The sequence below is a fragment of the Apis laboriosa genome, unplaced genomic scaffold (genome assembly GCF_014066325.1).
Source record: "Apis laboriosa isolate Shangri-la unplaced genomic scaffold, ASM1406632v1 scaffold71_cov137, whole genome shotgun sequence".
Classification (NCBI taxonomy): Eukaryota; Metazoa; Arthropoda; class Insecta; order Hymenoptera; family Apidae; genus Apis; species Apis laboriosa.
Genome location: NW_025224229.1, coordinates 270,300 through 287,688, shown reverse-complemented (window position 1 = coordinate 287,688; position 17,389 = coordinate 270,300). Strand labels below are relative to the sequence as shown.

The 17,389-nt window shown below is 18.4% G+C and overlaps 1 protein-coding gene across 2 annotated transcripts in view; it reads left to right on the top strand.

Moving 5' to 3' along the window:
- Nucleotides 1-15,705, top strand: part of LOC122719290 (glucose-6-phosphate 1-epimerase) — a 112,863-nt gene extending 97,158 nt beyond the window's left edge. Inside the window, exons 3-6 of one of the 2 annotated variants that reach the window (XM_043944988.1) lie at nucleotides 11,812-11,870; nucleotides 11,996-12,333; nucleotides 12,433-12,741; nucleotides 15,328-15,705. In XM_043944988.1, the coding sequence (XP_043800923.1) occupies nucleotides 11,812-11,870; nucleotides 11,996-12,333; nucleotides 12,433-12,741; nucleotides 15,328-15,336 (715 nt within the window). In that variant the 3' untranslated portion in view covers nucleotides 15,337-15,705. The remainder of the gene's footprint in view (nucleotides 1-11,811; nucleotides 11,871-11,995; nucleotides 12,334-12,432; nucleotides 12,742-15,327) is intronic. The other variant, XM_043944986.1, reaches the window with a different exon arrangement.
- The last annotated feature ends 1,684 nt before the right edge of the window (nucleotides 15,706-17,389 follow it).

Here is a 17,389-nt window from a genome sequence, read left to right as displayed (position 1 = left end):
TCATTTTATATATATAATCATTATATATTATAATCTGACATTTTTCTCGATTTTATATTTAATATTAAAATAAATATAAATATAAAATAGACATTTAATTAATTATTTCATTCGAATCAAAATGTTTATATCAAAATATTAATATAATATTATATAAATATTAATAATAATATTAATAATATTAGAAATAATATAATTTTTACAATAAAAAACATTTATTTAAATATTGTTGAAAATTTTGAATTTTTTAAGAAATTAGTACAAAATTTAAAAATCTAATCTAATCAGCATATATTATTTATATTTAGTCGAACTAATATTATGAATTAATACACATAATATTATTATAATGATACGAAAAAACTCATTTTAGACATATTAATATACGGAATAACTATGTAACAAGTTTTATCTTTTCTTTTTTTGTTAAAATTAAAAAAAAAATAAATAGAAAAGAAAAAAAAGATGAGTTCAAGGTAGATTACATATTTATGATCATATTTTTTCTGCATATTCATTGCAAATGCATTATTTTTTATAAAAACCTTCTTTTATTTTGCATATGTTACACATTGAATCTTGTTATTATTCTATGTAAAAAGATATTAAAATAACATAGTATTTATTATATTCTTAGAACATTATATTCTTAGAACATTCTAATAAAATTTTAATGAGATTAGAATAAATTCTAATTGAATCATATCTACATTTTTTATAATGAAAATTTTTTACACTTTTTTATAATGTTCCAATATAAAATTGATTGCAGTAATCATAATACATAATACAAATATAATATTTAAATAATTAATAATAAATAAATATTTTAATAAATACTTCAGTGCTCATTAATGTGACCATTATGTTCGTTTGATTTGAATTCTTTAAATCTTTTTTTCTGACGTTATTTAAAAAATGAAATATATTTTAAATCTCGTGAAAATTATAAAAAAATAACTTTTAAATAGGATTAAATTGCATAACAATAATCAAAAATCAAAGATTAATTTGATTATGAAGAAATCATTAAATTATTCATTTTTTTCCTTTAATTTTTTCTTAATTTCAACAAAAAAGAAAAGAAAATAATTTGTTAATATTTACATAAATCATTTTATATATATCTAAAATTAATATCTATGTACTATCTATGTACTAAATCTGTTCCTCATATTTAAAATGGCTTCTATCTAATTAAACTCTCATATTTAAAATTGTAAAAAAATACTACAAACAAAGAAAAAATCTATTTATTTATTTTATATATTATAATTATATAATATATATGTTGTATATATAATTTCAAAAAGATAATATTTAAATAAATAAAATTGTAAATAGAAACTTAATAATAATAATAATATATATATAGAAATAATTTAAATTATTTTTTATGTATATCTTGTTTTTAAATCAATCTTAATATTTGATTATAACTAATTAAAATATAATAATATAAATAATATTTTATATTTAATATAAAATATAAAAATATATTTCTATTATATGCAGATGTTGATATAATTTATAATTTTTATATTTAAAGAATCATGGAATATTTGTTAAAATAAGTTTTATATATTTCAATATAATATATATATATAATATAATATAATATAATTTCAAAAGAAATATTTACAATTTGTAGATCATGTTACATTAAATATTAATACTCAAGTTATTTTGCATATACAATACATATGAATAACGAATGATTTAAAATGTTGCAAAATTTATATAAATATAAATACTTATTTCATACATTGATCTGTATTAACATAAATATTTATATTTTATTTATGTTAAAAGATAAAAATAAATGATGTAAATCACTCGATAGTTTTGGATAATTTATTGCTAGAAGAAATAATGATTCATAATAAATATATGTGTTAAAAGATTTCTATTAAATAATTTTTTCTAATTCGATCAACAGTTATTTTCAAGTAAGATTATAAAGTACTTATAATTCGCAAAAAAAACATTATAATTACAATATAAACAGTATAGTATATAAATCTATAATAAAGTAAAATATAGATAAATTTCGAATTTTANATATATACAAATAATTTTAAAAATAATATTAAATAAAAATAATTGAATATTGACAAAATTTTTAATATATTTTCATTATTAATTTTTGTTTTTTATATTATTAATTTATTAATTTATATTCTTTAAAATTTTTCTATCTATAATAATTTTCTATCTATTTCTACGTTATATTATTCATATAATATATTATTTAATTATTATTGTATTAAATACATAAACTATTGCATTTATAAATATATATAATATATATAATACATACATAAAGCTTAGTATGAGAAAATCAAATAATGACATAAATAGATGCTAAAAATCAGATAGAATCATATGTAACTAACACATATTATTTATAGCAATTATTGAATTGTTAATAAATTAAATATAATTGTTAATAAATTAAATAAATTATAATAACATTTAACTTGTTAATTAATTTATGTTGCTATACTAAGATGTAAGAATTTTAAATTGTTAATAAATTAAATATAATAAATTTATATTTAATTTATTAACAATTCAATAATTACTATAAATAATATATGTTAGTTACGATTTACTCTCGTAAATCTTTACAGAAATTTTAACACTTTCTATATATTATATTTAAATCAATTTACTATTTTCTCTTTCAAATTTACAAACAATTTTCTACAAATAAATTGATAATAAAATACAGTAATAATAAAGTTTATATAAAAAATAAAATACAATAATAGTACAGTAAAGTTTGCATACCATATCTACTAATAAAGTATACCAATTATCTATATACGTATATTTTATATTCATATTTTAAAAAATATTAATAATTTCTTGATTTTTATTCATGAATATCTAGAAAAATTGTATACAAATATTTGCGTAAGTAATAAAAAATCGTGATACCAAATAGAAACTCTTATATATACATATATATGTATCTTTAATATTTAATTTAGGAGATATTATATTAAAACTATTAATATTAATTTTCATTTTATTATCTAATTCATAATTTAAATAAGTTAAGTAAGTTATTTTCATAAAAAAAGATTTTATAAATAACTCAACTTTGTTTTTTGAGAGCTATATAAAAATTATATTTTATTAAAAAATATAAATTATTCCAGCTATTTGCATATCTGCAGATATGATATCAGTAATTAGTATTATATTATGAGATAAGATAAAATATTTACAGACGAATATGACGAATATTTCAAATCAATGACATTTTGAATGATATTTTTATTTCATGCGTAATATTATTTTTGATTTCTTCTTAGCATTAACCATTTAATAAATTCTTCAAATATTTATTTATTATATAATTTATTATATAATAAATTTTATTATAAAATTTAAAAATAATAAAAAATAGATAATAGTTATGTTTATAACTATTATTATTATATAATATAACAGTAAACTATTTTTAATTAATTAATTGTTAATTAATATACATTGTTATACTGATGTAAGAACTTTGAATTTCGGATCATTTAATCTCTGATATGATAAGTTTATATACGACTAGTTAACAAAATATTTTTGTACTTTTATTTAAAAATATCTTTATATAAATATTTTGTTGTTTTTTGGAAAATGTATTTATTATGAAGTATAAAATAATTATTTATTAACAATAAATGAAATTTTAAATTTTAAATAATCATTTATTAACAATTTTTATCGAATAATAAAAGTATTGAATCAAGAAAATGTTTCTTTATCGAATCAATATAATTAAATGAAGTAAATTCCAAATATATTTAAAATTGTTGAAAATATCAAATTAATCATATTTTAAATCAATGTTAAGCATCAATAATAAGAATTAACAAAAATTAGCTCTTAATTGATATATTCAACTTCATTCATTCTATTCATTGAATTATCATTAACATTTATTTTGTAATATAATTTAATATAGTTATCTCTTAGGTAATAAAATCGACAAAATAAAATGTATACATGCATTATTAAATAAGATATTAATTTTATTAAAAATATAATTTTTTATATTTGTTTTAATTTTATTACGAATTTTTCAAATTATTAATATTTCCTTATTAATTATTGATTTTTAAAAATATGTTTGTGTCATATAAAGATTTTTCAAATCATTTAAATAATATGATTTCATTTTTATCATGACTTATATAATAAATTATTAATATAGAAAATACTTTTTATAATAATATAACATAATAATTATCGATAAACTTTTACTCCTATTTTACTACTATGCAAAGTGATAAAGCATCTTATTATCGTTATAATCGTATATTATGGTTTCTTTTCTATCAAATAATAAATAATTTTCTCGAAAGTTAATTTTTAAAAAAATAAATTTAATTAATATATTTCTCTTATTTATGTATAAGAATAATATTAGATAATTCATTCGTATTCAATTAGAAATTAATTTCACTTATACCTAAAATTTCAAACATAATTTATTTAAAAATGAAGTTTTAAATGAAAATAGTTTATTCTTTTTCTTTATTTTTTTTCAATTCATTTTTATATGTAAAATTATCTGTCTGATTATACTAAACAATCTAATAACTTGTATCAGTTACTAGATATTCTATAACTATCAAAACTATTAAAATTTTTGCATTTATTATAGTATAATAATCAAAATATAATAATCAAAATAATATTATTATAAAATTATATTTTATATTATATTATATTATATTATATTATATTATATTTTATATTATATTATATTATATTATTATAAGATAATTATTATAAGATATAAGATATTATAAGATATTATAAGATATATTATAAGATAAATTTCTTTAATGATTCAAAAATAATATATAAATAAAAAGAACGAAATATATAATGAATTTAAAGTGAAATATTTTATATTAATATTCGTGATAATACATGATATTCTAAAATAATATCATCTTCTGTTCATTTGTACTATCAACTATAAAATATTCTATATATATATATACACACACAGATATATGTGTGTATATATGTGTGTGTGTATATATATATATATATACACACACACACAGATATATGTGTGTATATATGTGTATTAAATCATTTATTTTTTTTTTTACAAAAAAGTCAATCAATTGTCTTTAATAATTTTTTCATATTGTTATAATAGCCATTAAATTCCATTATTATAAAAAATATTGATTTTTTTTGAATTAAGATGTTTTTATATTGCTTTTTTTAACTTTCAACAATTATTAACAATATTTTAATAATTATTTTATGTCACAATTTAAAAAGGAAAAAATTGTAGTTCTTGCGAACTTTGAAATTGCATATTTTGATAAAAAAAATAAAATTTTTATAATAAAGAAGTTTAACTATTATCAGAACTATTTAATAGAAAGAATTTAAAAAATAATGATTATATATTATATAAATTAACTAAATAAATTATTGTCTAGAATAATTCAATCTATTTACTTCTAATAAAACTCATCAAAATTTTTGTATGCGCTTATTTACATTGGTTTGAGATATGTTGAAATAAAATTTGGACAATTAAAATAGAACAAAAATATTAAATGTAAAAAAACAATAGAGATACAAATTAATCTTTAAAAATCTAATTTATAATTTTTAAAAATTATCGATAATGAGATTCTGAAATATTTTTATAATTGTGAATGTTAATATTTATCCAAAAAATTTCTAAATTTGAATAAAGTTTAAATTAAAATTAATTAAAATTATTTATTTAATTTAAATGAACGTAATTATAGAAATATAATCATAAAAATGTATAATATATGATATATTTTTCAATTAAATTTTTTAATTTTTCAATTATTCAAAAAAATTATATTTTTTTATTGTATTATTTAAAACACATTTAAGAATATATTACATTTAAGAATATACTAAAAAAAAAAGATCAAATTATTGTATTTTAACAATATTTTGAATAATTAATTATATATAATTTATTAAATTAATATATCTTTTATTTATTAAAACTCAATTTTTATTAAACCAGTATTAAATATTCATATTTACTACTTTAATCTATTTCTAATATCATTTCCTATTGCTAATTTCATTTTTCAAATCTTTTTTCAAAAGGAAAATTATTTAACAAATATTTATTATAACAATATAATTTAATAATCTAATAGTTCTTTTTAATAGTCTTATTATATAAAGTTGCAAAATTATCCAAAACATTATTTTTTCGGACGATTAAAACATTCATCGATGTCATTCGTGTTGTCAGTTTTATTAACATAATGACGATGGAAAGTTCCGTTAGCAGTTGAATTTTTTGTTAAGAATATTCTCGTTTATCAGCAGCTTTCAGGACTGTACTTAGTTTCACACGATCGTTCCAGGATAAGGGAAACGAGAGAGAGAGAGAGAGAGAGAGAGAGAGAGAGAGTAGAAGTGGTCATGGTACAGGCACATTGGCGTAAACGTGTCCGACCTAGTATAAATAGGTTTACTTCTTGCTAGCCTTAGTTAAACAAAGTTCTACCGAGCCAGGAAGCATTGGGAAAGCGAGGTTCGGGAGGAGAGAGCGTTACCAATCCCACAGCTTCTCTTAGCATTGCTATTGCTGCTGCCTCTGCTCTACTATCGCTGCTGTTGCTGCTGTTACCGCTTCTAACCATTGAAAACGGAGAAACGCAAAAACTAGCAGCTTCGTCAGAGCTTCGAACAAGTATCTTCGATATACAACGGGTGTCGTTTTTTGATTTCTAGATCGTAAAATGAAAATTGCTGTTAAAGCATTATATGCTATATATTTATTTTTTATTTTATGAAAAATAAATATAAATTTTATTTTATGAAAAGATTTTCTTTGGTTTTCATTTTCTTTACTTCATGTTTTGGATAATTTTTTTCTTGTTAGTATATTTTATAGTAGATATATAAATGTATATATAAATATAATAGATGTATATGAAGAATGTAAAACAGTTTTGATATATTTCATTTAGAATGTTCCTATTTAAGTTTCAAAAACATAGGAATATCTAATATATCTCTTATTATCTAGTTATTAGTTATGTCTATGATGTTTGGAATCGATACCAAATTTTTTTCATAGATTGAATTCTAGGAAAAATTCTTTGATTGCGAAAAAATGTTGACATTAAGATGTAAAACGAAAATGTGTTTATAATTAGAGAACTTAAAAATAAAAAAGGTAAAGAAATGGAAAATTATAAATCAATTTCATAACAAAGTTTTATTATATACATAATTAGAAAATCGAAAAAATAAAAGAAATTACATATATAAATATATTTAAACTTAAATATATTATCTCTATATTACATATTTTTATGTAACTATTTTAATATTTAATTTTAAAACATGAATTTTTTTGAAAAAAGTCAAAATTTTAGTAGTATCGATACTATCGATCTTTTCAATATCTGTTTATATTTTAAAAATATTTATTTTTTTTTTTTCTTAATAATTAAATCAAATTATAAAGCATTTAGTACGATATTTTTAAAAAATATTCTCCTGGCTGATATGATACTAGTTATTCTATTTATCTAACGAATCCATACAAGCTTCTTTTGTTTCCAAAAATTAAAAATATAAATCTTCTTCTAAATATATATATCATCTTAAAACTATGAATAAATCAAAAAATTATTATTACTATTTTGAAAGAAGTAATGTTAATATATATATATATATATATATATATATATATATATATAGAATATTAATATATTCAAGGAATACTATTGGAAAGTTGCTAAATTAAATATAAAAATTGGTTTATACAAATGTCGATTGAATATTATTTATTAGATTATAAACGTTTGAAGTTTATGTTAAACAATAAACAACTGTTTCATTCTATATTCATCACATCATCATTTCATTCTGTTTCTCTTTGTTTAATACAAATTTCAATTACTCATAACTTAATAAATGAGTTTCAACTGACATTTTTATATATCAATTTTTGTATTTATTATTTAATTAATAATAATCGAATTGAATTTTTGTTAAACTTTTTTTATTTTAATTTATTTTAATTTATTTTAATTAATTTCATGAAAATAGTTTTTATATATGGAGAAAAATAAATCATAAAATTTCATATAATTTTTTAAAAAACTAGAAGAATAATTATTGTTACTATTAAATCAAAATTTATTAAGATTTTAGTTCTGTATTATAGTCAAATTAATATTTGTATATTTATCTTTTGAAAATCTTCATTAATATCTACATATCATGAGTTGTGAAATCATTGATATAATCATTGATTTTTATAAGAAATATTTTTAATAAATTTAGAAGATATGCCATAAATTTCCAGCAAATTTATGAAAATAGATTGAAAAATATAAATATTTAAAAATATATAAACAATATTTCATTAAAATAAAATTAAAATTTTAGAAATATAAATTATTTATTTATTCAAAAAATATATTAGAAACAAATTATATTTATTTTTTAATAAATTATCGTGAAATGCAATAAACCACATTAATTCCGACTAAAAATAAAAAAAGAAACGAAAAAAAAATGTCTCTCCTATATTTGAGAAACAGATAAATGATGCTCCATTTATTCGATGAAATAACTTTTAAATTAAAAGAATTAAACTATTAAATTATTATTATATCAATTTTTTATAATCCATAATAGGTTTCGAGAAAATATAGCTTATAACATTTTATACAAACCATTCAATTCAAAACATGTGAATCACATATACATATATTTAATTCTCTTAGTTCAAAATACATTATCTTCTCCATAATTTTTTTAATTGCAATAAATATATATATTTTTTACATATTCAATTTAATACAACACGTTAATCTTCTTATTCTTTTCATGTTAAACGATTGCGATTCCGAAAATGTTAAAGTTTTGAGATGTCAAAAGTTTCTTTTCTCTTCAAAATTAGTTCGATTTAATCAGACAAAAGGATATTCGATAAAGAATATCAGGGTTAACTGCGTCAGAAATTGCGTGCCACTCACAAGCAGCAGAGGAGAGTAGCAGTAGCAATGGAGGGTAACAGCAGCTAGAAACGACGAGGAGGAGAGGTTGAAACTGTGATGCCTGCAAAAAGCACGGCAGACAGCGCCGATCGTTTTTGCTTGGCGTCAGCCGCGTTCCTACCGCCGCGCCGCATCGTACTTCGTGGTGGTACATCGTTCCTTCTACTCCCTTCTCCTTCTCACTTTCTGACTCGCTTCTGCGTCCTTCTCTTTTCTCTCCGCGTTCTTTCTCTTTCCTCATATCAAGTTCTATCTCTTTCTCTATTTTGCGCGCGCATACTCTTCCATCTTTCTCTTTGTATATTCTGTGTCCACTTCGAGAAATCATATAAACAGATAAAATTACTCAACGTTTATGATTTACGTACCCAGAATACTAAATAATATTGTTATGTTGAAGGAAATTTAATAACATTTTTTTTTTATCTTATACCACGATAATAAATAATGTAATGGAATTAAAATTTTGTTCTTACTTTAATATTTCTAAATTCAATTCAAACAAATCATATTTTAAAAATGTGATTTTGTCCTCTCCTTATATAAATATGAATTAAATTTTTATCTTCTTTTTTCATTCATTTTTTTTTTTTTTTTATAAAATGATTTATTTCTTTTGCAAAAAGGAGTATGAAATAATATATAAACGTATTTCAATATTTCTAAGAAAGAAATTAATATATTTTTAAATTTTTTCAAATAAATGTTATTTAAAAACATTATTCAAAAATATATAAAAATATCCATTTTATTTTTGTTCTTAGTATTATATTATACTTCTTTATATTATACTTTTTTAAATATAATAATTACATATATGTAAAAACTAATAATGTTTCTAATTATAACTGTGTTATATAAATTCGTTTAATTAATTCAACTTATTTATTATGTCGAAAAGAAAGCAAAAACAAGAAATTTCTTATGGTCTAACAAATATAGTAACAAAAAATGAAAAAAAAAGAATGTTGTATTCTAATAATAAATCGAATAAATAAATTGAGTACTAAATGTATACAATATATTTATATATTGAATAAATATATTCTAAACATTATAAATAAGAAATATAAAATTATAAAGTTTATTTTATTACTCAAGACTTAAATATTCTTTTATTTCAAGATTTAAATAAAACTTAAGTAAGAATTAGTGTATTAATAATATAATTATAATAGTATAATAAAATATAATAAAATATAATAAATTTATATTTTATTATAATAAAATTATATAATAAATTATATAATAAAATTAAAAAAATCAGTAGTAATAATATATTTTAAGTAAATTTTAATTAGTGTATGAATTTATTATTTTCTTAATTAAAAAAATCATTATCTTCCCCTCTTCTTATTATTGGATAAAAATTTGTAACTTTTAAATCAATTTATCTTTAATTAATTCATTAATATTGCAAACATTTCTGTTCTTAATATTTGAAATTAATTTTTTTTCATTTTAACAAGACTTTCAACATATTCAATATACATTATTAATTTCACTCAAATTTAACTCAAAAAATAAAAAATGATCAATCAAATTTATGCAGATATATTATTTACATAGACAATTTTTTTAGGGTCAATTTTCTCAAATACAAAACTTTAAAAATATATAAGATATCATTTTATTTGTAATATAACTGAGCAGAAAGTAATCTCTCATGAAAATAAAATAATGAATGAAAAAATAATTTGAAAAGAAAGAATAAAATTTTTTCATTTGAGATTGTTTTCAATTAAGCATAAAATTAGCTAATTTTCGATTGAATAATACGAATAAATTATTGACTATAAATTATTTTCATATGAAAGTATAATTAAAAAATATTTTTAAAATAAGTCTTAAGTCTTAGTTTTTGAGAAAAAATAAATATATATATAGTTAACTAATCAATGAATTTTCAAATATTTTCAGAAATTAATTTTTAAATAAATAAAATTTATTTATATTTTACTCATTTTCACATATAGTATTATTTTTTTTTGATTATTCATTTATATATAATCGAGAATTGGCCAATTTCTTCTTTCAACTTGTATTTAAAGATTTTCTAAAAATAAAATCTTAAATGAAAAAATTGTATTCGTTATTACAATTCATTTTTTTATAAAAAATAAATGATTATTCTCTGTCTGATTATATCATGAATAATAAAACTTAATTAAAAGATTTTGAAATTTTTATATACTTTTTTTGCATTAAATTTTTTGCTTATATACTTTTAATATAAAAAACAAATAATAATAAATTGAAAAAATCTATTAAATAATATGACAAAATCTATTATCTATTATCTAGATTTAAAATTTTTAAATTTATCAAATTTTTTAATACAATTTTTAAATATTATTAAAATTATCATATTTGATAATAATATCAAATATTATTACATTTTTCGTTTATAATTTTTAATCACTTTAAAATAAAATTTATAACAATAATTATCTATAATTATAAATTAAATATAAATTACATAGTTTATCCATATTTTAAATTATGTTACAAATATAATTTACTTTTATTAAATCAAAATCATAATCTATAATAAGTATTTCAATATATAAGAAATATTTTATTATTATTTTAAAATATTGTAACAAATAATAAAAAATTTTTAATGTATTTAAATTCAAAAGTATTTCATATAATGCTTTTGTAATAGTTTCGAAATACTATTTAATTTTAATAATTTATTAAAAACAATTTCTCTTTTATTGATATCTAATTAGCAGAAAATTTTTTTATATTTCAGTAAGCAAGCTGTATTTGATGGAAAGAAAGCTATTAGAGGAGGCATTCCTTTCGTTTTTCGTAAGTATATAAAACGAAATGGAATAATTTATTAAAATAATCACTTCTAAATGTGAAAAAAAATGTAAGTTAAATAATAAATAAATAAAATTAAAATGTTACATATATCTTTCAATTTAATTCAGCACAATTTGGAGCATGGACATTTGGACCGCCTCATGGTTTCGCGAGAATCGTTCGTTGGAATGTGGAAAAATCTCCTGAACGTTTACCAAGTGGTGATGTCGAGGCAATTTTCTCTATTATGGACAGTGAATTCACTCGTTCTATGTGGAATTATCCATTTAAATTAACGTATAGATTAATTCTTCGGGAGAAAGAATTACATTTCAATATTGGCGTATACAATCCTAGTAAAGATCATACTTTTAGTTTCAATTTGTTATTACATACATACTTCAAAGTGCCAGATGTTAGAAGATGCCAGATTACCGGTCTTCATGGATGCACATTTATCGACAAGGTATTATTATCATAATCATATCAAATTGATTGTACATCTTTTAAATAAAAAATAAGTTTCTGTTAATAAATATTTACTACAGAAAATTTTTCTTTATAGACAAGAGATAACCAAATTTTTCAAGAAGGTCGCGATGTAGTAACTGTATGTGAATGGACAGATAGAATTTATCAAAATACACAACCAGAACACATTATTACCAATGTTGTATCTGGTAGAAAAATGCGAGTACAAAAATACAATTTTCCTGATACAGTAGTTTGGAATCCGTGGCAGGAAAAAGCTCGTGATATACCAGATTTTGGAGATGATGAATTTCCAAATATGATATGCGTAGAAAGTGGACACGTTAGCAGTCCAGTGATCCTACTCCCTGGAACAGCTTTCGAAGCCAGTCAAATCTTACAGGTATTTTATAATATAAATATATATTTTTACATATTTAAATATATGTGTGATAAAACTATAATATAAAAATCTAATGCATTAATATTTAAGAACATATTTTAAAAATCCTTAATTAAATAGAACTTTCAAAAAATCTTTAGTGTATATAGTTCGTCATTGTCTGCAAAAAAAAAGCTATATATTAAAACTGCATTATATACCATATTCTGTTAGCTAATATAATAACAAATGTTTTCTATCATTTCATATTATGACTCGTTATTTTGACTTATTCTGATAAAATGATCTATTTTATTCGAAAAATGATCTATTTCAAAATAATGCGTTATCTATTGAACAAACTTGGACATCTTTGTATACCGAGACACGTTACTTGAATCATGAAATGCAAACATAACCTTATCTATCTCTTGATTATCATCTGAAATAGAATAAATCAATGGTGAATAGTTATGTTGGTAACAATGTAAGTTACGTAATAAATGTAGTTTAAAATACTTAATTAAGAAACGATTAATTCAAAAAATATTTATTTTAATAATTATAAACTAATATTTGTTTTAGTTTCTAAAATCGATTTATTAATAAATAAGATCGATTCTAGATTTTAGATAAACAAATAAAAACACATTCATAAAATTAAATTTTTATACATAATAAAAATTAATTTAAAACAATTAAAACTTATTTAATTATATTAATTTATAATCAATTTAAGATTACATTAAATAAAATAGATGCTATCATCGTCTCATTTGATCTAATGAAAAACTTAATAAATAATATCCAATTAACAATTTTTGTGTATAATATTAATATTTTCTTAATAGAAAATTCTAAATAAATAAAAAAATATAACATTTTTCTTTTTACATTTGCTTTATTTATAAATTAATAATATTAGAGATCAAAATAAAACAATAACATAATCAAATTTATCGTAATAATTACTTCAAATTAACATTAAATGTTAATAATTTTAAACAATTAATAATTTTGATATAAAATTTTAAAAGATCAAAAAGTGACATTGAACATTGAACATAACAAAAATTTTTAACATAAATCGAAATAATTTTAATATAATTTATAATAATTGCAAATATAGTCCAAAACTCGAGAATATCCATAAATTCGTAAGTCCATTTTTAGCAACTTCCATCGTTCTCTTGGCCTATTATTTCTTTTAATGGAATGAACTAATATTAAAAATAATAAGAAATTTCATGAATTTCGTAAATTTTAAAAATATTATAATAGTCTAAACATTAATGCAAATAAGGACACATAAGAAATTTATATTAATAATGTTGTTTTCGGGAGAAAAATAAAATAAAGAAGAATGAACATTAAAAAAGTTTTTTTTATGAAAATTAATTATAAACATATAAATAAGTTATAAAATATAAAAATAATTAAAAAGAATAAAGATATAATAACACAATTCATGTTTTTTGACCGCAAAAATTAATAGATACGATAGATAATTCATACGATACATAAATTTTTCGGCAAGCGCAATAATTAATTGATTTTCTTAGCTACACAAATGCGACTAAAATGTCGATAAAAAATCGATGTTTATTTTGTCTATTTTACAATTTATGCAAAAAAAAACTTGGTAGTATTTTAATCAGAAATATAGCTAATGTCCAGCATCAGATGCCATTCTGTTTTAAAAAATCTTCTAATTTTTATGTTTTGAGAATAAAAATGATTTTAGTTTTCAAATGATTAGTGAATCATTCATGAATCATTTATAGAAATATTAATGGATCATTTTGAATTTATTAAAATAAATTATAAAAATAAATAAATAAAAAATAATAAATTTTTTTTAATTTCACTATTTGCATCAATTACTAAATTTGAATGAATTTTTTGTATTCAATATCATGAAGATATATTATTAATATATATATATATATATATATGTATATATATATTATTATAATATTATTAAGTCGCATTAGATTCACATTGTGATTTCACAATATATATAGTTGTCATATTGCAATGACGAAAATACGCAATCTTATTTAAAAAAATTTCAATGGTTTTGAAATTTCGAAAAAAAAATGATCTTAAATAAATTTTTCTTATCATCATATTTTTTACAAATTTTTCTTCTCCTAACATTTTTTCGTATGATAAAAATAATATAAATATAAAAATAAAAAATAAGCAAAATATATAAAATATTCAAATTAATGAATAGTTTTATGTTATTACTTTATATACAAATTATTTATTACATAATATGTATATATTAATTTTATATTGTTGAAGAAAGCTTATAATAGTTAAATAATTTTTAAAAAAGTAATTTTACTTTTCAAAATATTAGCAATATTATATAAAAAAAATATATATTATATAAATTTACATTATATATATAATGTATATTTAAGAAAAGTAAATACTTATATACATACATACATATATATATATATATATATATATAAATTTATTTTATTTATTAAATGTAATAGTTTTGAATAAATATTTATTTGTATATTATATTGTATATTTGTATAATATTATTTATATATTATAAATATTCATTATATTATTTTTATATTTCAGGTAATGTGAGTAGAGGGTGGACCAACGTCGCATGTAACAGCCGGAAATAATACGAATTCGTTACTTCCGGTTTCCTCTGCATCAGGTACCGTTTGGTCAACTAGTACTGGATGGTTATATATGCCACCACCACCTCCTCCACCACCGCCACCGCCACCTCCACCATCATCAACTCCTTCATCGCGTTTACATGGTCATTGTATCGCTCAAACTTGCACTATATGCTCTCTTAATCTTTAAAATAATATTCAAGTCAAGTTTAAGAAAGACGCTTATCTTATCTTTAATTGCTTTCGTTTACTAACTCTACAATATTTTTATATAGATATTTTTAACATTAAAAATCGTAGTCGATTAGTAAAAATTATCATTTCATAATATATTAATATTCATTTTTTATTATAATAATAATTCAATAATATTGATAAAATTTGATAAAATGAATTTAAACGAAATGAATTATTATATATTAAGTTGTCTCAAAAGTTTTTTGTTTCTTTTTATCATATAGATTTTTTCTAGATTTAGATTTTTTATGATTTTATCTTTCTATAATATTAAAATGAAATATATTTATAATAATTCAATATTTTATCATTTATAAAATTTTATATGCAAGTAATATAAATTTATATACAAAATAACTATTCTAGTAATAGGTATCCAGATATTATAACTTGTTTATTTCATTATTCCATTTTTTTCAAAATAACTTTGACTTATTTGTAAAATGTTCAAGGTAGCTCTTAATATCATCATCTGACCAATTTTTTTTAAACAGAATCATCTGATTATTCCATTTAATGTAATTATAAAAAGTAATCTATAATATAATCAATTTGTTATTTGATAATTTTTTAATATTATTATTTTTAATAAATTTGATAAAAGAAAATAGAGAGATTATTTAATAAATGTTAGAAAATCAAAAGAAAACTGAAAGTTTTATTATAATAAAAACTTAATTAACAAATGAAAACTGTGCATGCAAATAATAAAAAGAACTTTTGGATAACTTAATATAATAATATATTAAGATACATATAAGAGCAGATAATTTGAAATTATTAAAAATTATTAATAAAAGTTATTTTTTTTACATATGGTGCATAAAATTAAAAATTTCAAATAATTACAAATTATTTTTACTTTTCTACATATGCTTTGATAAGAAAAGAAAAGTTACTTTTTACATTATTGTTACAGTTAAGAAAAATATCATGCTGAAGAATTACATTTACCAATTTTTAATACTGATATAATGGGTAAATGTTCCTACATTGCTATATGTTGTACATTGTAGTTTTGCAAATGAAAAAAAAATCAAATATCATTTTTTGATCTTATTTAATTTATTCGACAAAAAGCTCAATGTTTAAACAAACGAAAAGAAAAAATATTATCAACTGTGATTTTAAAAAAGCATATATCTTATATATCAATTTTTTTTTAAATTATATCATTTATAGAATATGTACATAAATTTTTGAGCTTCCTTTCATAATCTTTTTTCAAATAATAAAAATATTTTTTTTTGCTTAAAATATGACATTATGTAATTTCATGTTTCTTATATATATTAATATAATAAAGTTGTAGTACAGATATATAATGTTTATCAATGCTTAGAAAGTAACGTTTTAAATAACTTCCTAATAACTCCAATACTTTATTTATAAACAAAATTTTGAATATTTCCAATCAATAAACTATTTCTATATATTACAAATAGATATACAAATAAATATGTATTACTTAACTATAATAAAATCATAAATACATTAATATGTATTTTTTAAAAATTTTATATTATGATATTGGAGTTGTGCTAGTATTTTAAAACATTCCATAATTTACTCTGATTTTAATATTTACATTTCCTTTAAAGTAAACCATAATTTCATTTCTATATAATAGGATATTTTTATCTTAGATATCTTATTACCAATTTATTTGTTTGTTTATTTGTTTTATTATCTTAAGTTTTATTATATATTCATGAAATTTTATATAATGTGCAATTTGAAAACATTACTAATTTACAATAGTTGTGTTTTCATTT